At 35.7% G+C, this 21,654-nt stretch overlaps 1 protein-coding gene across 1 annotated transcript in view; it reads left to right on the forward strand.

The window, feature by feature from the left end:
* Positions 1–7,137, forward strand: part of LOC127684766 (POTE ankyrin domain family member A-like) — a 44,091-nt gene extending 36,954 nt beyond the window's left edge. The window contains exons 12-15 of the mRNA XM_052181615.1: positions 417–447; positions 3,954–4,003; positions 5,064–5,138; positions 6,976–7,137. Coding sequence (XP_052037575.1) covers positions 417–447; positions 3,954–4,003; positions 5,064–5,138; positions 6,976–7,137 — 318 coding nt within the window. The remainder of the gene's footprint in view (positions 1–416; positions 448–3,953; positions 4,004–5,063; positions 5,139–6,975) is intronic.
* The last annotated feature ends 14,517 nt before the right edge of the window (positions 7,138–21,654 follow it).

Genomic DNA, 21,654 nt, shown 5'->3' on the forward strand with positions numbered 1-21,654 from the left:
ATTTCTGGATCTTCAATCCTATTCCATTGATCTGCCTGCCTGTCACTGTACCAATACCATGCAGTTTTTAACACTATTGCTCTGCAGTATTGCTTGAGGTCCAGGATACCCCAGAATTTCTTTTGTTGTTGAGAATAGTTTTAGCTCTCTTGGGGTTTTTGTTATTCCAGATGAATTTGAGAATTGCTCTTTCTAACTCTATGAAGAGCTGAGTTGGGATTTTGATGGGTATTGCATTGAATTTATATATTGCTTTTGGCAAGATGGCCATTTTAACTATATTAATCCTGCCAATCCATGGGCATGGCAGATTTTTTTCCATCTTCAGAGACTTGAAGTTCTTGTCATACAGATCTTTCACTTGGAAAAAAAAACATAATTTCTAAATTTTTCTTTTCTTCGTTTTTCATTGACAGGAAGCAGCAAAAGAGCAAGCCTTGGGACAAGGTAAACAAGGAAGTCCTTCTTGTCAGCAAACAAATGATAATTTCAGTCATGATAACAGGGGTAACCAAAAATGCTAAAAAGATAAATTTGCAAATGTACAGGAAAATTGTTTTATGTTCAAGTACCAAGTTGTAACAAAGCCAGTACAGCTATTCTAACCTTTCAGCCCAGCAGGTCTTATACATTCTTTCTTAGGATCTAGCTCTGTGAGTCTACCTGATCTTTCCCTCAGTAACCTTTCCAGACCCTGCCCCCCAAATCTAGCCAGAATCCCATATCATGTGTTCCAGTCTAGACTGGCTAACCCCACTTCCACTGTCCCTCTCTTATCAAGGCCTATTCTACCCCCCCACAACATGTAGGCTTCTCTAGTAACAACCACATCCAAACTTTCTGCCCAGTCAGGTCATATACTTCATTGCCAGGATCTAGCAAGGTGAGTCTGACTGATTTTCCCCTTCACACACATGGCTCAACCTCCAGATCTATCTTCATACTCCAGGCAAGGACCAGGGTGCACATCTTGCTTGCCAGCCCAGCTCCTTTTCTCCACCCAACTTCATTCCTCTTAAGCTATATTCAACTTTCAGACCCAGCAAGCTTGTCATCTGCTGTGTCTGTATTATAAACAAAACTCACAAAAGAACTTTACATGCCCAGAGCTCATATTAAAACTACAAACAAAATGAAATGTTAAAACAGCACTCTCCCTCCCCACATAGCCACTAGTTATGTAGAAATGTTTACTACTGAGCATTACATATATGAAACCAGGACATAGAATTTGAAATAATAATTATAAAGTTTTGCAAAGAATTTGTGGAGTTTAAAGAAGACACAGAAGAACAGCCCAATGAAGTAAACGAGAATCAGTGCCTGACTGATGCCTGGAAACCTCCAGGATTTCATAATAGAATTCAATGAATAGAAACATCGAAGAAAACTCAAGGTAAACTGCAGATGAAATTGAAGACTCCACTAGTACAACTGGAAAAGTCAAGGGGAAGCTTTATAGGTCAAATAAACCACACAGAAGATAAAAAGCCAGGCATCAATAATGAAATAGATAATTCCAGACAAGATAAAACACAGGATAAATCAAGAAAGAAAAGAAACAAACCAAAAAAAAAAATATCAGAAATGACCATTGGGGAAATGTGGTTCACTGTTAAAAGGCCAAGCTTGAATTGTAGGAGGAGATGAAGAAGAAAAATCCCAGGCCAATGGCATAGGCCAGAACGTCACAAGATCATAGAGGAAAACCTTCCCAAACTAAGGACACAGATACCAAATAAAACCAAGAAAGAAACTCCCCAGGATATATCATACTTAAAACTGTACGTATATCAAACAAAAATGTGTATTGAAAGAGAAAAGAGGAAAAAAATATCACAAGTCACATGTTAAGGGAAGCCCATCAGAATAGTAGCAGCTGATTTTTCAGTGGAAATTATGAGGGCCATAAAAGCCTTGAACAACACATTCCTATTCTTAAAAGACCATGCCTGCCGTCTTAGACTAATGTTTCCAGCAAAACTATCTACCATAGTTGAAGAAGATAGAAAAACATTTTATGATATAAACAGCCTGAAAACTTTATATCCAACAGACCAAACCAAAAGAAAATATAATATTCTGCTGTAAGTAAGTAATATTTCTGCTGAAGAAGAGAATGGGCATAGACAAGAGACTTTAGAAAGAAAACAAACACAGTTACAGTTATTGAAACACAAAATACACTGAGAACACAATACCTAAAATGAACAGCGGAATGAGCCTAATCAACATACATTTCATCAAAACTTTAAATATTAATGCTATTAATTCTCTAATCAAAAGACACAGGTTGAATGAATGGATCAAGAGACGAAATCTATCTATGTCTTGTCTACAAGGAACACATCTCAGCTTCACAGGTAGGCACTGCCTTAGAACAAGTGGAGCAAAGAACTCCAAGTGGAATCAGGCAGCAAAGAGACACATGCTATCTTAACATCTGACAACGTAGACTTGAAACTGAAATTAATCAGAGGGATACCTCATTCTAATCAAGGTAATAGCTAAGCAAGACAATATATATACACCAAACTCTGGTGCACTGAATTTCTTAAAAAGTATGCTATTCTTGCCCCTAATTCCTTCAGCGATGAACAGTGGTCTGGAGGTGTAAGCCAAATAAACCCTTCCCTTCCCCTGGTTCTGTGGTCATGGTGTTTTATCACAGCAATAGTATCTGGTGAGGATATATAGTTCTAGGTAAACCAAACAACCTTTATCTGCTCAAAGACTCTCTGCACTCACACACTGTCAAATAATATCTGCTTGCTTTCCCATCATTTTTCTTTTCTATGCCCCACACAAGAGATAGCCTTGGCAGTTTGATCCCCAGTAAATCTTTCTACTCAGAGTGATCTAGTTCATTGGTTTCACTGTTCCCTTTCTTACAGTGAGAAGTCAAATTAACGGAATCAACAGTGTACAGGGAAATGTTACAGTAGATTCTAAGGTCATTTAGAATGTTTAGAGGGAATATTAAAAAAATGCCTGCACCCTATTAAGTTGGCAAATATAAGAGAAATAGATTTCTAGATTCAGCCAAACCACCAAAATTAAACCATGAAGTCAACCTAAACAGACTCATAACAAATGAGATTAAAACAATATTTTTAAAGCCTTACAGCTTAAAAAAATGGCAGAATAAATTTATAGTAAAATTCTACCAGATTTTTAAAGATCCACAATCTTTCTTAAACTATACAAAACAAAGACAAAAACAGAAGAAACTGGCAGGAGCACTTCTTAACCCCTTCCATGAAGCCAGTATCACTATAATAGCAAAACCTTATAATTAACAAAAACAACAAAGAAAAATAAAGGCTAATATCTTTGATACACATAGTTCGAATATCAAAATATTCAGTAAAATACCTGCAAATGGAATAAGGTATTCATCCAAAAGATTACCCACCATGACCATGCTGGCTTTTTTCAAGAAGGGCAGGGATGGTTCAACACATTCAAGTCAATAAACATCATGAACCACATAAATGGACTTAATGACAAAAGCCATTGGTTCGTGGTAATGGATGCAAAGAAGCCTTTGACCAAATCCAACAAGGCTTCATGATAAAAGTTCTAAGAAGGATAGGGCTGCAGGGGACATACTGAAATGTACAAGAGCTACTTGAGAAACACACAGCCAGCCTCATCACAGATGGAGAAAACCTTGGGTGAGTCCCAGATGAATGGGCTGCACTCTCATCTAAGTCACCCCCTGACACACAAGCCAAGTGCAAGTGTGCACCATCCAGACAAGGGTCGATTGAATTTCCTTCTTCCATCCATAACAGTGTCTTCTTGAAATGCATCACTTCTCTGAAATTTTTCTTAGTGCTTTATTTTTATCCAAATATGCAAACATCAAACTACGGATATATATGTACATATATATTTAATTTCACGGTAACAAATGTTCTTATTAGTGGTTCTGTAATTATATTGTGCAGATGAGGAGCCCAAGTCACAGAATGATGAAGACGCAGACCAGACCACTGAGGTTTGTTCGATATTTCTGTTTTTGATGAAAAGCTTAAAGGCTGTGGCTGCTCTACACTCATTTTAGTTACAGAACTAACCAATTAATCCATTAGTTTCTCATGTGTTATCGTATGTCACTAACTGAGCTTGAATATGGAGGTGGAACACTGTATTTCTTAAAATTGGTATAAATTTTTAATTAAAATAGAATCATATAATAGTCGCATTATTTTTCTTTCTCTAACCCCTTCTAGATCTCCTCCCTACAACACACACACACACACACACACACACACACACACACACACACATGTGACACTATGAGATATTCTGCTTCCAGATAAGCACATGTATTGGCATTACCAATGTTGTGGTATAGCTGTTTCTTTGAGTCTGTTTTACAGCAAAGTTCCTGATATTCTGCCTCTTATAATCTTACTGGTCCCTCTTCGTCAATGTTCCTTCAGTCATAGATTCAGGAGCTATAATGTAGATTATTTGCTATGGGCTCCCCATGGTCTCTGCCTTGTTGTGTCCAGTTGCGGCTTTATTGATGGTTTCCATTTGCTGTGAATAAAGGCTTCTTTGATGAGGGCACACTTAACTGTGGGTTGTAGAATAAGATTTGGGATGCAATTGGGAATTATGCTGGTCTAGCCAAGTGGTGTTGGTAGATCCCTTTCTTGGAATCATAGCCTAAATGATGGCTAGGTTTCTAGTATCAGGCATGATACTAGCCTGTTAAGTGAGCTTTCATTAGACCCATTAGATAGCCATTCACTGCAACCAAAACGTGAGTTTCACTTATTGCAATCTAGCTTTCAGAGTTCCAGAAAATGCTATACACGACGGCAAAGGAAGGATTCAAAACATAGTGGTATCGAGCTTGCTACATCTGTGAGCCTTAACAATGTCCATCGCAACAAAAGTTTGATCTGTGTTAGCTTGTCACAGGATTGTGTCTATGATGGTTAGAGTGTAAATATTTTTGTCTCAATGACTGAACCATTGAGTGAGACAGAAGATGACAGAAGAAATATAATTTTGAAGTTATGCTTCTTTTTTGTTTTTCATGATAGGAGGAAGAAACAGAGCAGCCATTAGGACGAGGTAACCAAGGGAGTCCTCATAAGCAAACAGATTACACGATGGCGGTAACAATAACAAAAGTGATAAATTTGCAAATGTGCATCAAGATTATTGTAGTCTCAAGTACTGTTACAAAAAGTACGAGGCAAATGTCCTCAGACAACCTTTGTGACTTTAAAAATTTTTTCTTTTTCTCACCACAGCAATGTCTTTCTGAAAAAAATGCTTTTGCTGTTTGAAATTTTGTTTTTGTTTTGTTTTTTATCAAAATGAGAAAATGTGAAAATATAGAGATATGGTATACATGTTAATAGCCATTCATGTATCTTTCAATATATGTATTGGCTTAACTGTAAGAAATGTTCTCATTAATATTTCTGTGACTTTTTTGTACAGATAAAACAACCATACCACAGACAGTTGAAGATTCAACTGAAGACTCTGAGGTGTGTTGATCTCTGTTTTGATGTGATGAATGATGTAGTTTACTAAATTTATTTCAGAGATAGATTTAAGTTCATTAACAGATATGATAAATAAAGTTTTACGTTTTCACTTGTTAGCATGTATCACTAGCTCTACTTGAATATAGAAGTTAATCTCACTTTTTCTTTAGCTTCTTTTTTTATTTTTTTAATTTATTTTTCTTTAGCTTCTTACAGGATTGTGTCTATAACTTGATAGACTGTATATATCTTTGTCTTAGTGACTGATACAGTGCATAAGTGAGTAAGAGAATGAAAGAAACATACCTTCCAAAATTATGTATACATGTTTTTCATGACAGGAAGGAGCAAGACAGCATCCAGTAGAAAAAAGTAACCAAGAGATTCAATGTCAGAAAACAAATAAAGGTAATGTCAGTTATGCTCATAACAATAATAAAATGATGACAATGCAAATGTTTTATACTCGAATACACTTCTAGCAAGTTCCCCTGTGCATGTCCCAAAACAAACATTGCTCTCTTTAAATATTTTTCCTTGCACATTTCTACTACAATGATTTGTCCTCAAAAAAATTAAATTATTTGAGATTTTTGCCTTGAGGTTTCATTTCTTTAAAAAGACAAACATCAAAATATAAATATATGATATATGTAAATGTATATATTTATAAATTCACTGTAACAAATGTTCTCACTAATTGTTTTGTCACTACATTGTTTAGATAAGAACTTATCACGGAAATTTGAAGATTCAAGTACAGACTCTGAGGTTTGTCCAATGGTTTGCTTTAGAAAAAAACAAACTTTGAGTGATGTGTCTGTACTAAATTTATTTTAATAGAACTAGTGAATCAATCCTGTAATTTCTCCTTTGTTATATGACACTTTCTTTACGAGTATATAGAAATCAGTCTGTCTATTTATATATTTTAAATCAAAATAGAATTGTATTGCTTTCTCTCGTCCTTTTTCTCTTGTCCTCTACCCCTCCCAGCTCCCTGCCCCTTTTTATGTCCCTCATCTAAAAAAATTGGTAACGTATTTTCTATTGATTATTATTGATACACACACACACACACACACACACACACACTCATATAATTTCCCTTCTTTTGAATGGGGCTTTAAGTTCAATTAGATAGCTGTTGGTTACCATCGACATGTGAGTGCCATTATTGCTGTCCATGTTCCATGGCCCCAGGAAACACGACACAAGCCCCAAAGGAACAGAAGCAGTTGGTAATCCTACTCTGCCGCCACATATATGTACCATAACTGTGACTAGTGTGGCAGCAGTTTAATTTCTCTTATCTCCAGCTTCTCCCAGGATTGTACCTATAGCTTGAAAGACTATAAATGCTTGTCTTAGCGATTGAGAGCAGTGAAAGAATGGTAAGGAACGGATGGAGAAATACAATTTCCGAAGTTAATGTGTTCTTTGATTTTCATGACAGGAAGAAGCACCAGAGCAGCCAGTGGGCAAAAGTAACCGAGGGAGTCCTTGTAAGCAAATGAGTAATGATGGTCTCACTTATGCTAACGGTGGGGAAAACAGGAACCACAGTGAAATGCTTGCAGATAAGCATGAAGATTGTTTAATGCTCAAGCACCACTAAAAGTGGGCATGTCCTCAAATAAACATGACATTTTTTTTTTACAAGTACATTTAATTTTTAACGATTCAAAATGTATTCATTTCTCAAGGGAGTAATTGTTGCTTATAAAATTCTCCCCTCCCCCAACCTCTCATTGCTTCTTTTAAATATTTTTCTCTTACTCACTTCCTACAGTTAAAAAAAAAATGCCTTCCTGGTTGGAGGTTCTGACTCTGGGAGCCCCCAAGCACCCAGGTTATTTGACTCTGTTGGTTTTCTTGTGGAGTCCCTATAACCTTCGGGTCCCGCAATCCTTCCAATTCTACCACAAGACTCCCAGAGTTCTGTCTGATGTTTGGCCGTGGGTCTCTCATCTGTTCCAGCCAGCTGCTGGGTGGAGCCTCTCAGAGGGCAGTAATGCTAAGCTCCTACAACAAGAGCTGGTGTGTGTGTGTGTGTGTGTGTGTGTGTGTGTGTCCCTGACTGTTGTCTGCCTGTGAACCCTATTTCCCTAGCTGGATTGCCTTGTCTGGCCTCTGTGGGAGAGGATGGGACTAGTCCTTAAGTGACTTAATGTGCCAGGGTGGGTGGGTGTCCAAAGGGGCCTTCGCCTTCTCAGAGGAGGAGGGTTGGGGGAAGGATCTGCATAACAGGGACTTGGAAGAGAAGGGAGTGTGATCATAAATAAATACATAGATAAATAGATGGAAAAATGCCTTCCTGAAAATATTCAGTTGTCTAAAATTTTGTCTTGCTTTTTTATATTAGTAAAATATAAAAATATTAAAATGTAAAGAAACTATACATGAAATATATACAAGTATATACATTTAATTTTAATATTTTCATAAATTTTCTGTGACTGCATTATATAGATAAGACGTCCATATTACAGAAATTAGAAGATTCAAGGGATGACTCTGAGGTTTGTTCAATGCTGATTTCATTTTTGAGAAACTTTCTTGTATGAAGTGTGTAAAGTCCTAATACTGTTTAGAAAGAAAGTTGCAACATAGTGTTTTGAGTCATGAAACTTAAGCACTTGATTACTGGAGCTGCAAATTATAAGTCAAATGTAGATAGGAAAGGAAAAATTCACAAACAAAAAATATGTGTGTGCATGCATTATATATGTGTTTATGTGTATGTATGTGTGTGTGAGCACTGTTTATGTGTGTATGTGTATATATGTGTGTGTTGCATGTGTATGTATATATATATATGTGTGTGTGTGCATGTGTGTGTCTATGTATGTATGTGTATGTTGTGTGTTTATGTGTGTGTATATGTATGCTGTGTGTGAATGTTGTATGTTTATGTGTATATGTGTATATGTGTATCTATGTGTGCATGCGTATGTTATGTGTATGTGAATGTATAAAATTTTGATTTTATATTATTTGACCTGTACAAATAATTTAAAATTAAAGCAGATTCTTTTTCCTTTATGGGGACAATGGGTTTAGGATTCAGCAATCTTATATTCTATGGGACCATTGTAGAAAGGGTTGTACTGATGTCCTAGGTAAAAGGAACTCCCAGATCATGGTCTCAGTCCAGAGCTGAAGTGTCAATACGTGATAACATTTGGCTCTCTCAGGTTGTAGCCAGATATATTTTAGTTTTTTTAAACAGTAGAGCCCTTATTGTATTATACACAAGGTTATGGTATCTGTTTCTCAGGCATGTGCACTGTGTATTTGCAGTAACCTGTACTGTGAGGTCTCCGGATTCTGCACATCTTATTCTTCTGGAGTACTTGCCTCATTCTAAATATTAACGATGCCCTGAAGCGCTTGTACCTTTGAGCACTTTTTAGAAGGGTGGTTTTGTGAATGTTCTCTAATTTTTGCTTTGGTCTAGTAAACTGCTCCGTTCACTTCTTATTGAAATCGTCACATCTGATAATATTTTGCTATTTGGTGTCATATGACCTTTCCTGGTCAGTTCTCATAGTCATTGACCATATGAAGATAAATTTGATCTAATAGCATATATGAGGTTCTTGGTTCAAATGGTTCTGATTTTTACACAATGGGTTTTTTTTTTTAAAAAAAATAATTTTTCAAAGCTGTTTCTAGAATAGAAAGTTCAGATATCTTTGAAAATCATTAAGGGGGCATTGGTGCAAATCAGTTTTGATGCTTACGTTAACAGAGAGTATTTGAGTGTCTTTCCAAGAAGGGTATTGATCACTTACGTGGTGCTGCAGACCAATCAGGAGATAAACACATTAAAGGTAAGAACTATACATCATGTAGAAAGCTACTTAAAGTAACAAAGCTTGCTTAAAGTAGAAAGGCTGATATACGATAGAAGTCAGAGAATGTTATTAGTGCTGCTTGAGAAGCGTTGGGAGGGAAGGAGCAAGGGAGGGAGAGAGGGAGGGGCAGAGGCAGAGAAAGACAGAGAGAGAAACTGAACTTGGACTGAATAGCGAGCACTCAATTCTGTTCCTCACACCTCTGAGTTAGCAGAGCAGTAGGCTGATTAACCTTGTATGTTTCATGATTAATTTGAATAAAATGTTCCTACTGTTTTTGAGGTTGTTATTTTTGGATGAGGAAATTGTCCTTTTCCTTTAAAGGATGCCATAGTATTTCAAACCAATGAAATATTGTATGCAAAATACAGAACTCATTTCTTGGATACTAAAATTGTTTTTCACAGTCAATATTGTGCTGACTTGAAACACAGCAGGTTGTTAAGACCTCACCGTTGTGTAAAAGTTCAGTCAAGTTTTGATACCCACATTTCAATCCTGAACTCTTGTACATTACTTCCTTCTATTTTGCCTTTTAAAATTTTAGTTGAAAAATTTTTTTTCATACAGTATGTTCTGATCAGTGTAATCAGAATATTCTCTGCTTTGGATTCATTTTCTTTTCACATGAATGGATCTATTGATGCATTTGTTTTTGTTTTTGTCTGGTTTGGTTTGGTTTTTCTTTTTCCAAAATAATTTTTTCTGTGTTGCCCTGGCTGTCCCATAACTCTCAATAGACTAGGCTGGCCAAGAGCTCTCAGAGACCTGCCTGCGTCATGCTCTAAGTGCTAATAAAATTTGAGGCATCTACATTTGAAGGAAAATAGGCCATATAGATACCACACAAATGCATTCAAAAACATCATTTTATTATTATTCTGTAATTAATAGTTGAGAACCATTTTCTTGATATTAAACAACTCATACTCTGGAAGAGTCATCACCACTGTGCAATTCCTGAATTACAGGACAGATTGAAGAATGTGGTGTAAATGTCTCAAAGGTATTTTATGAAGTATCTATTCTCTTCCATACTAGTATTATTTCTGAGAATTCAGATGCCATTGCAATGGTTAGGTTTAATCAGCTCTCATATTCCTCCGTATCAACCACCATGATTTCTTTTGTATATTTCCTCTTAATATTTCAGTTACTCTGTCTGCAGTCATAAAAATCTGTCATTGAAGATCTTAGTTTTATGTATTATTAAAGCTAAAAGCTTATTTCATTGCAGGCTATTTCTTTAATGTTGCTATATATATAGGAAACAAATAATTAAAACTCCCAAACAAAACAAAACGCAACAATACTAAAAAAGAAATCTATGCTCCCCTAGTCTAAGTTTTCATGTAGAATAAATTTTTATGCAACTGTTAGATTTTGACTGCTTCCTGCATTTTAGATCAGTGTAAGAAACTAAACCATTTATTTAGTTATTTTTAAATTAGCATCAATGTTCAGTTGCATTAATATAGGTCTGTTTTTGGCATATTTATATAAAAATATTTTGTCTCTTTGGTATTTAGAATCTCGAAAGATGTATCCTCTCTTTAAGGTAAATTGCTTGATATGTTCATAAAGGATTATTAAGTGCACCATATATGTAGAATACAATGACCACTAAGTATTTTTTCTAATATATGCAGCCCACCATTGAAATGAACGACTTGGATCCTAAAAATGCATTAGGAGTGGCAGATTTGCAGACATTAACGTCAGGTAACTTTTGTGATAAAAGTCATTCTGGAAAAGCAGCTTTAAGTATTGAAAAAGGTTATGATGTTTACTTTTTTGCCTCTATATTGATGAAACTATTTGATATAAATGATCCAATTGCCACTATTAGCATCACATTTTTTGCATTTGGAAATCTTTTAAAAGTGTAAGCTTCAACTGAAATATTCACATTTTGTAGCTATCTTCAGACATAGCAGAAGTGGGTATCAGACCCCATTACACATGGTTATAAGCCACCATGAGGTTTCTGGGAATTGAACTCAGGACCCCTGGAAAAGCAGTTAGTGCCCTTAACCACTGAGCTATCTCTCCAGCCCTAAATATTCACAATTTGATTAAGAACCATGTGATTTCTGTCTTGGATGATTTCTGAGGTCAACAGAAATTAATTATGAGAGGCTTAAATAAGGTTTCTTAACGTTTTACAGATGTACACTGTTATCTATACACTTAAGAAGACTAAGGACAAATTTCCCATTAGCCTCCTTGAACAACTCAAGACATTGCATCTTAAGAATTTCCATTTTAATTCTACTGTATATGAACATATGTTCATAGATTTTACTTCAGTATGATAAAATATGAGTTTCCTAGATATAATGTTGTATACCAACTTCTCAAGAGTTTGGTAATCAGTAAAGATTTGTTTTAAAATTCAGTTCAATTAAATGTAGATCATTATTGCTAGTGACATCTAAATAATAACAATAAAACAATAGATACTATTTAAAATGAAATACAATATTTATGAATAAATGAGTTTCCCTTTATCCCTAATATTTAAACCATCTTGAGCAAACAGAAAAGTCTTGCATCTTTAAAAACATGTCTCAAGACACAATTAGCATATCAAATGATATCCAAGAAGAGGGAAAGAGAGGGCCCTGATTCTGAAAAGAGTTGATCCAGCATTGTAGGGGAGTACCAGGACAGGGAAAGGGGAGGGTGATTGGGACCTGGGAGGAGGGAAGAGGGCTTATGAGACTGATGGGGAGGGGGAACCAGGAAAGGGGAAAGCATTCGGAATGTAAACAAAGAATACAGAAAATTAAAAAATTAAAAAATTAAAAAAACCATGTCCATCTTAATTCTATGGGTGCATCATTCTCTTAATTATCTACATCTAATCTGTTATAATTTGTGGATCTGTATTGTCCTCTATTGGTCATACAACCACACAGGTAATAACAAACCAGGTGATATACTACTTTGTAAATATTATGAGGTTTTCCTTCATTGGTGGTGTTTTTTTATTCGGTGGTGTATGTGTGTGTGTGTGTGTGTGTGTGTGTGTGTGTGTGTGTGGTGTGTGTGTGTGTGTGTGTGTGTGTGTGTGTGTGTGTGTGTGGTGTGTGTGTGTGTGTGTGTGGTGTGTGTGCATGCGCACATGTGTTGCATATTTCATTACCTCAGTGAATTCCTTTGATATTCTAGCCTTTTATTTGCGTGCTCTCTGTATTTATGCTCATTATCTATGTCAGTGGTTCTCAATCTTCCTAATGCTGAGCCCCTTTAACACAGTACTTCATGTTGTGGTGACTCCCAACCATAAATTTATTTTTTGCTGACCCTGCTGCTCTATGTGTTGGATAAGGCCTTATTTCTAGAAAAGCCATTTTGATTTTTTTGTTTGCTCTCACTTTTTAGAACATGGGGAGAAAGCCAATAATCACTTATTGGGTAGAATAAACAGGCACTCAAAACAAAATAATTGAAAGAATTGCTGCCTTCCCTTCAGAGTGTAATGGATAAATGAGTAAGAAAGTTTTTTCACACTTCAATAAGTAAATAAAAATACTCTAGAAAAATCATAACATCTCTGAATTAGAGTGGTGTTTAGTAGTACCTGTTGGAAGAATATAACCAAATCTTGGGGTCTCACATAAAAGTCTGAGCAGAAAGAAGATAAGATACTTGTCCAAAGGTTCTATGAACACATGTTGGATGGTAAGGAGTAGGGTGTTGACTGGTAGAGGCAGTAAGCAATACTTTTCACAAGGCAAATAGTTACCAGGTAGTTTAAGAGATACTGGTATGAGGTAGAAAAGAAAACTGTGAATCCATTTGCTTCTCATTTATTTTAAGCTAATTCTCAGCTTTGATCTCTTTTGCAGAGTGGTTGCATTAGTGGATGAATCTGAGTACAGTGTGTATTAGAGATGGTGGTTTTTGATGCCCATTCAAGTGTCATATGTAGCTTTTGCATAACTAGGACAATATTCGACAGAGAAATTTATTCAGCTAACATTTATGCCAGCTAAACTCTTAATACAATCTCATTATTAATTTAGAACTATTATAATAAATACTATTGTTCTATTAATAAATTCATTATATTTTATTTTCTCTAAATCCATACATTTTCAGCAAATTCAGATTCAGAAGTGACATCAACAGAAAATGAAAAAAGTCACAGTGATAGTACAATTAATTCACCACTGGTATGTAATTATATAAATTTTGAGTTGTACACTTAATGCTGAGATATGTGTGTGTGTGTGTGTGTGTGTGTGTGTGAGTGTGTGTGTTCATATGTCCATTTGTTTGTGTACCTTCATAGGTCTGTGTATGCACTTGCTAACAAAGGTTTGAGGTCAATTTTAAGGGTCCTCTTCCATCATTCTTCATGCTGTTGTTAAGACAGAGTCTGTTTCTGAACTTGGACTGGCTTCTCCAAGGTCCACTGATGTTCTCTCCTTCCCCACTGCAACATGGTACCTACATTTTTATGTTGGTTCTTGAGGCTTCAACTCAAGTTCTGATTATTGCAAAACCAATCCACTGAGCCATCTCCCCACCTAAGTAATGTCTTTTTTAAAATTAATAATGAAGTGAAAGCATGTGAAATTGTATTTCAGGTTATCTTATAGAATAATTTATTATAATTTACTATTTAATTATAAAAAAAATTTCACATTCTTTAGTTCCCATAGCATTCTTCAAATATGTTTTGTTTCACAGCAAAATATCACCCTTCAGTAAAATAAATTTAAAGACTTAATTTATGTGTAGCAATATAATTTCCATATTAAATAATAGTATAATAGAAGGATTTGGTGTAGTTATGAAAAGAATGAAAAATTCAGGTTACAAAACCCTTCCCCATAAGAAACACATTTTTTAAATATAATTTTTATTGGATATATTCTTTATTTACATTTTGAATGTTTTCCCCTTTCCTTGTCCTTCCCCCCCCCCCCGAAAATCCCATAACCCATCTCCCCTTCACCTATTCCCCAATCAACCCTCTCCCGATTACCTGTCCTGGCATTCCCTTGCACTGTGGCATCAAGCCTTCCCAGGACCAAGGGCCTCTCCTCCCTTTGATGTCCAACACAGCCATACTCTGTTGCCTATGTATCTGGGGCCATGGGTAACTCCATGTGTACTCTTTGGTTGATGGTTTTGTCCCTGGGAGCTCTGGGAGTACTGGGTAGCTCATATTGTTGTTCCTCTTGTGGTGCTGCAAACCCCTTCAGCTCCTTGGGTCCTTTCTCTAGCTTCTCCATTGGGAACCCTATGCTCAGTTCAATGGCTAGCTGAGAGTGTCCCCCTCTGTATTTGTCATGTAGAGCCTCCCAGGTGACAGCTATATCTGTCTCTGGTCAGCAAGCACTTGTGGGCATCTATAATAGTGTCTGGGTTTTGTAACTGTATATGGGATGGATACCTAGGTGGGGCAGTCTCTGTATGGTCTTTCCCTCAGTCTCTGCTCCACACTTTGTCTCTGTATCTCCTTCTGTGGGTATTTTGTTCTATTTTGTCCCTCTTCTAAGAAGGACCAGAGCATCCATACTTTGTTCTTCTTTCTTCTTGAGCTTCATTTGATCTGTGAATTGTGTCTTGGGTATTCCAAGCTTCTGGGCTAATATCCAGTTATCAGTGAGTGCATACCATGTGTGTTCTTTTGTGATTGGGTTACCTCACTAAAGAAACACATTTTAAAAAATCACTTTTTCTTCGTGAGCCACTGTGTCAAATGTACTCATACTAGTCATTTCTGATTCCTAGTGCTAATTGTCAATGGAATGAGTAAGAATAAGCAATTTTCACAATCATGTGGTAAAGAATAACATATACTAGAGTCCTCAGCAACGGCAAAAATGGCACTTTCTACTTGAGTATACCATGAGCTGAACTCATCTATTTACCACTGGAAAAACAAAACTAAAGAAAACTAACTCAAAAACCGTAGGGGAATTTTAATCCAACAAGATGACTCTTTTGGGAAGAGATCACATCCAAACATGTGATCCAGCCAGAATGCAGGCATGCCCTGAATTACAATATGATCTGGCTGGAATGCAGACACATCTTTAGTACATGCTTTTAATACCTAACAATGAAGGTAAGGGTAGTTTGTAGAAGGAAGCAGCCATGTTTGAAAGTGACATCTAATTGAGGGACATACAAAGTGATGAATCAGAGAAAGATTTGACAGAGTGCATCAGAGACAGGATATGCCCAATTCACGTTAACAGCAGAGGAAGACAGAGACTACTTGAGAGAAGTGTGAGACAAAAAAAGGGGTGGCAAATGGGAGTTTTACTGGAACAATTTTTCAGAGATAGGTTACAGAGAAAAAAAACTAGACACAGGTGAAGACAGAACTAGTCAGAGAATGAGAAGGAGCTAGAAAATTTTAACAGATTGTCAAAGTTAGTATAAGGCCAGGCAGAGCAATTCAGTCAGAAGCCAAGAGAAGCTGGATGGAGTCAATCAGCCTAGAAGATAAGACTGTAAGGCGATTAGAAGCTTCCAGGCCTAGTCCTAGGGATAGTTAGATAGTCAGGGAAAGAAACACTCTGGGCTCAGTCCGAGCCATGTATCCACACAGATTTGTTATGGCTCTCATCTCATCATTTCATCTAAGAAAATAAAAATGACATTTACACAAAACAAACACCCACTGTGATACATAAAACTCCCTATGTGCCTTCAAGCGTCTTGTGTGCTTTTGCTTATGACTCTATCCATTGTTTTCACTTACAGTTATTCTTTCTATGTCTGTTTTCTAATTATTTAGACATTATCCACATGTACACCTTTGTCCATATCGACATATATACATTATAGGCCAGAATCTGCTTGTGAGGGAGCACATGTAGTCCTTACCTTTTCTCCTTTGGGTCACCTCACTTACTATTATAGTTCTCAGAGGCAACCATTGTCCTGCACATTTCCTAGTCTCACTCTTCTCCAACAGTGGATGACTGTTAAGATTTGATCATCATCAGTGGTTAAAATTTTTTATTTCTAGATATAAATGTTGAAATCTTCCATATGATCTGTAGTGCCCTTCATTCCTTCCATTGAGGGAAAAAAACCTGAGGTCATAAAATCAGTAGCAGTTAGAAAATTAATGGCCTATCAGAGAATGATGGCTTTCAGAGAGGGACATTTTGGTGTTAGGGTACCGAAAACAACTTTCAAACTTAGTTCATTTTCAACAGAATAAGTCAGAAAATGTGGCCAAGGCTGTCAGGTACTGTCTCTATTGGCTCCTACAGTAGTGTTAAAACTATGTAACTATGTAAGCTTCTCACTTGCAGACAATTTTATGCAACGTATGCTGTAGATATATTCTCACTGTCCTGGAAGTGTTCTTGCTGATGCTTTAAATGTCTAGGATTTAAATGTTTGTGGTGTTGAGTGTGTACTATATGATAGGGAGCTAAACATTGAATGTACCATTCAATGTGGTCATTCATAAGGTCATGTGGCACATTGACAGGACAGAAAAACAAGTAAACTAACTAGTCTTGGAGTGATGGTCATCGTTCACATGAAGGAAAAGGTTTGTATAAAGATTATTGATAACATTAGCAGCTGCAATAAATTAGAGGTGTTGGCAGAATCCTGAAGTCAGAGTAAATTGCTGGCTGAGGGATTGAAGCTGCATCAGTTTTCAAAAAATCCACTTATGTTTTTCTTTTAAAACAAGCTCACATATCTTATACATATCATTTTTTATTAATTTTATCAGACTATATTTGAATATCTTCCACGGAAGGAGGTGAATGGTTATTTAACTGGAAGTTCACTTCTACGAGGGCAAAATACAGTAGCAGGACAAATGAAAGGTAGAACTATTCTCCATAGAAATGTGACTAGTAAATATAGAGTAATGAAAATGAAGAGTCAATGATATAAGAGTTGTATCTCCATATTCTGCAAGGACTGAAAATGGGAATTTCACTCATTCAGCTGGGTTATTAAATAAAGATTTAGTTGTTTCAGGATTGCAGGATATTAAACCATAGTGAAGAGAAGAGTATGATGACCAAAACAAACAATCATTCCCTTCATTGAGGGAGAAAAACCCTAGGTCATAAAATTTCACAAAGGATGAGCATGAAGTGGCATTAGACTACAAAGTCTCAAGGCCTGCCCCCATGCCAGGGATCTACTTCATCCAGCAAGGCTCCACCCCTTAGAGCATTCATCACCTCCCCCCAACCAATTCCATGAGCATTGGACAAAGAAGTCAAACACCTGAGGACATTTTACAGTAACAGTCACAGCACATTCATTTTCCCTAGAAAACAAAGTCATGACCGATGAAGGTTTGCCTTAGTAACCTGGTCTCAAAAGAAAAATATTCCAGAAAATTCCCAACATTTTTCCACATATAAGGAAAATGTAAAAAGTAATGTTTATGAAGGTATCTCAGTACATTTTAATGTTTTCTCTTTAAAGATGTTTTAAATTGAAATAGAATGACCTCATATTGCCCCTCCATTCGTCCAGTTGATAGGCCATTTTCCTTTCATTGTTATTGATGCAGATATAAATGCAAATGGTAATCGCGTTTTACTGTTTTCATGTATACAGCTCCAAGGCTATTTCTGTTAGTAGTTAATCATAGAGTGAACTGTGAAGCAGAATGTTTCTAGGACATTTAAAATTTTTATAGCAGAGGATTTGTTCATATATGTTCAGTTCACAACTTTGTAAACGAATCTTAGGAATTGCAATCCTTGAACCTATTAGCTTCAAATATCTTTGATGTATTGAGATTGTGTGTAATTATACACTGAGTAAATATTCAAGCATTAATGGTAGCTTAAAATGTTTAAGACAATAAGATCCACGTTTTATTATTAGCACATTGAAGTTTTGTTATTTATTATGACTACAGTTTTAGCCAATGTTTCACTACAGTATAGTAAACATATGTCGTTGCCAACAGAGCCAGCAGCTGACAGGAGATCAAGAGAAGAGGAAGAAAATGATGACAGCAGTGAATGTACTCATGGTTTTGTATGTGGACCTGTATATTTATGCTATAATTTGATATGTTTCAACAATGTAAAATAGAATGAAGTGTAATTTCAGATTACTGTATAGAATGATTGATCACAATTTACTATCTAGATTTAAAATATTTACATTGTATGATTTTTAGGATATTTTCAGAGTCTGAATTACCTCAGAACTGAACATGATGCTTGAATTTGCTACCACCTACCTGATGCTTGTCTGTGCTCCCACTTGTACAACTGTCTCACTATGATAAAATATGAAGATAAAAAATCATATCTGATAAGAAATTGTTTAATGCTACAATTGAGACAATATGGTGACCTGCAAGTTGGAATCATATAGAATGTGATCACTTCAATGATTAAAGATTTGACTTTTTATGACTTCATCAGTCTGTGTGATACAAAAGTTAAATAACAATACCCATTAAGAGAATGTCCACTTGCAGACTGTAACATTTTGTTATTAGTATTTAAAAATATTTATGAATTATTTATATTTCAATGAATCAAGATAGGAAATGTTAAAAGTAGTAGGTTTGTTCTTAGTGAAAATTATAATGAACTTAAGATAATTTCATATTGGGATACATTATTACAAAGAATTCACATTTCCAAAAAATTTTAATAAACATGTTTTGAGAATATTCTCATTTATACTTGAGGTAATCAGATGGGTTCTTTATAGATTTTGAAATTGTATACATTTTTTCTATTTTATATGATAGCTATATGATAGATAGGCAAGCATATAAGATTACACATAAGGTTCCATGACATTGCCACAGGAGAATAAAACAAGAGGACAGAATACACTTGTAGGTCATAATACGTGCTTCAGTAGAAAACAGAATAACATTGACAGTATAGCCATTATCTAGCCAGAGCAGATCTCTCTGAGTATGAAATTAAAGATCAGCTTTATAATGAGAGCATCAGTCAAGTCAATCACTTGGTTCATGCTGGGTAGGACACAGAGTACAGTTGATCACATCTATTCATCATTAGATGTGGGAATTACTGAGATGTAAAGAAAGACACACATACTTTAGTCATTTTTGTCCTTGTAATGTATAGAGTAAAAAAATAGGCAAATGAATAGCTGTTAGCTGCTATATTTCACAATACTCTTATGTTCCTCTTCTTACTAAAGCTTGCCTTACACTTTTGAAATTCCCCTTCAATTGGAAGACAGTATTATTCATACTGATATTTGCCTATTATACAACACGGTCTAACATTAACTCTTTATTACATTCTAATTTTCATTCTGATATTTTCTTATTTAAATATTTACAATTAATACTTAAGTGTTCTAACCCCTGTTTGTCTAAAAGAAACTGGTAGCATAATTTTCTTGACATACACAACTTAGAATACAACCAAAGCTCTTACTATCTGCAAACCCCCCTCTTCCTTCAATATGATATTTATCATTAAAATTATTCCTATTTATTAGCATATTATAGCAACTATCCTTAGATCTATCTTTTTCACTGTATTGTAAAAAATTTCCACTTTTCTTTCTGCAATTTAGTTCTCATCTAAAACTAATTATTATTAAATGCATAAGTCATAGCTTTGACTCATTCTCAACTAGCTTGTAACTTATTAAACCTGTCCAAACTATTCTGTCTCCTGCATGGTTCATTACCTCTCCTTCAGTCTCAGTCTGCCTCTTACTTCATGTCTCCTCAACATTTCTTCTAGCATCTCACTAAGCATATCCCCTACCATCTCTCTTTTTATTCTCTCATTCTTTCCCAGAATTCTCTCTCTTCCTGCCAGTGTCCCACCTATTTCCTGACTCAGCTCATTGGTCATTGGCTTTTTTTATTGACACATGATGCATTATAAGATATTCTCTTTACAATATATGCTTAAAATAATCCTCTTATTTTTCTAGGGAATACATGTAGAGTTTACTGATCACACTTTTTCACTGTTGACATATTTCTGATAGCTACTATTATGTATGTGATCTCTCCATTGTTTAGTTTATGTAGTCAGTAGCCATGAGATTACAAAAAAATACTTGATGTAGGTTACCTATATGAGGTTCTCTACTGAAATGATGAAGTTACAAATACATTCCTCTGTCAATTTTCAGTATCATTCTTTTTCAATAAGAAATTCACTTGTGCTCCATAAGTGACTGAGATTTAGTGAAAATCAGTTTTGATATCCTTTCTAACAGAGTATCTCTGAGACATATGGATTAAAGAAGATTATGGGTTATTTACAGAAGATATCAGACCAACAAACACAAAATAAGGTCACTGGAACAAGGACTGGTAAGGACTCTCTTAATTTAAAGCTCATTATTGAGACTGAGGAGGTATCTCAGCAGTAGATAATTGAATCCAATTCCAAGTTCTATCAAAAGAAATCTGTCAATGGGAGTATTCCTTCTAAACCAGGGCACCTGATACATTCTAGTAGTCAAAGAAATTCACCGTTTTATGTATTTTAAATTAGAAGAGAAGTCAAATAAGAACAATATGAATGGAACAAAAATATCAACTTCCCAAGGTCCATGGAACATTACTGAAGAGGGGACAGAAAATTCGTGAGAGCCAGAGGTCAGAGAGTACTGCTCTAAAGCTGTGTCTTCTGGACACAAAAGAGCCATTGCACATGAGTCACAGTAGCTGTGGTTGCATGTAAGGAGTTCTACGTGACATCAAGCCAGTCATCATTCTGCATGGATTGGGGATGGTTGTATGAGGCCTCATCTCTAGCTGAGGAATTAAATGTCAGTTGATGGCTACTGTAAGAGGGAGAATAATTTTGCTCAGGTGTATAGTGCTGGGTATGTTGTGCGTGTTCTGGTGGATGGATGAGAACTCGTGTGCATATGGGCAGCAATAACTGGACTCTATGGGCTATAAAAGAAAAGGATGTGAACTTGGGAAAGGGTGTGTCCAAAGGAGTTGGCGAGGGAATCAATGGCAGATATGTCAAAATACATTGTATGTATGTATGACATTCTTTTTTTTATTTTTTATGTTTTTTTTATGTTTTTTTTATGATTTTTTATGACATTCTTAAAAACAACTTTCAAACAAAAGTAATCATAAGGGAAATAATGTCTTTCACTTCTGCAAAATTGGAAATTGAGTATTCTTAAGCAAGTATTGAATATATTTCCAGGTATGCTAATATCAGAGGAGTAGCAAAATAAAATGAAATACAGAGCAGAGAGGTCATCAACAGTAACTTTTTGAGAACAGGAAATAAATAATATCCACGGCCAGACTATAGACAGAA

Source organism: Apodemus sylvaticus, chromosome 5, assembly GCF_947179515.1.
Source record: "Apodemus sylvaticus chromosome 5, mApoSyl1.1, whole genome shotgun sequence".
Lineage (NCBI taxonomy): Eukaryota > Metazoa > Chordata > Mammalia > Rodentia > Muridae > Apodemus > Apodemus sylvaticus.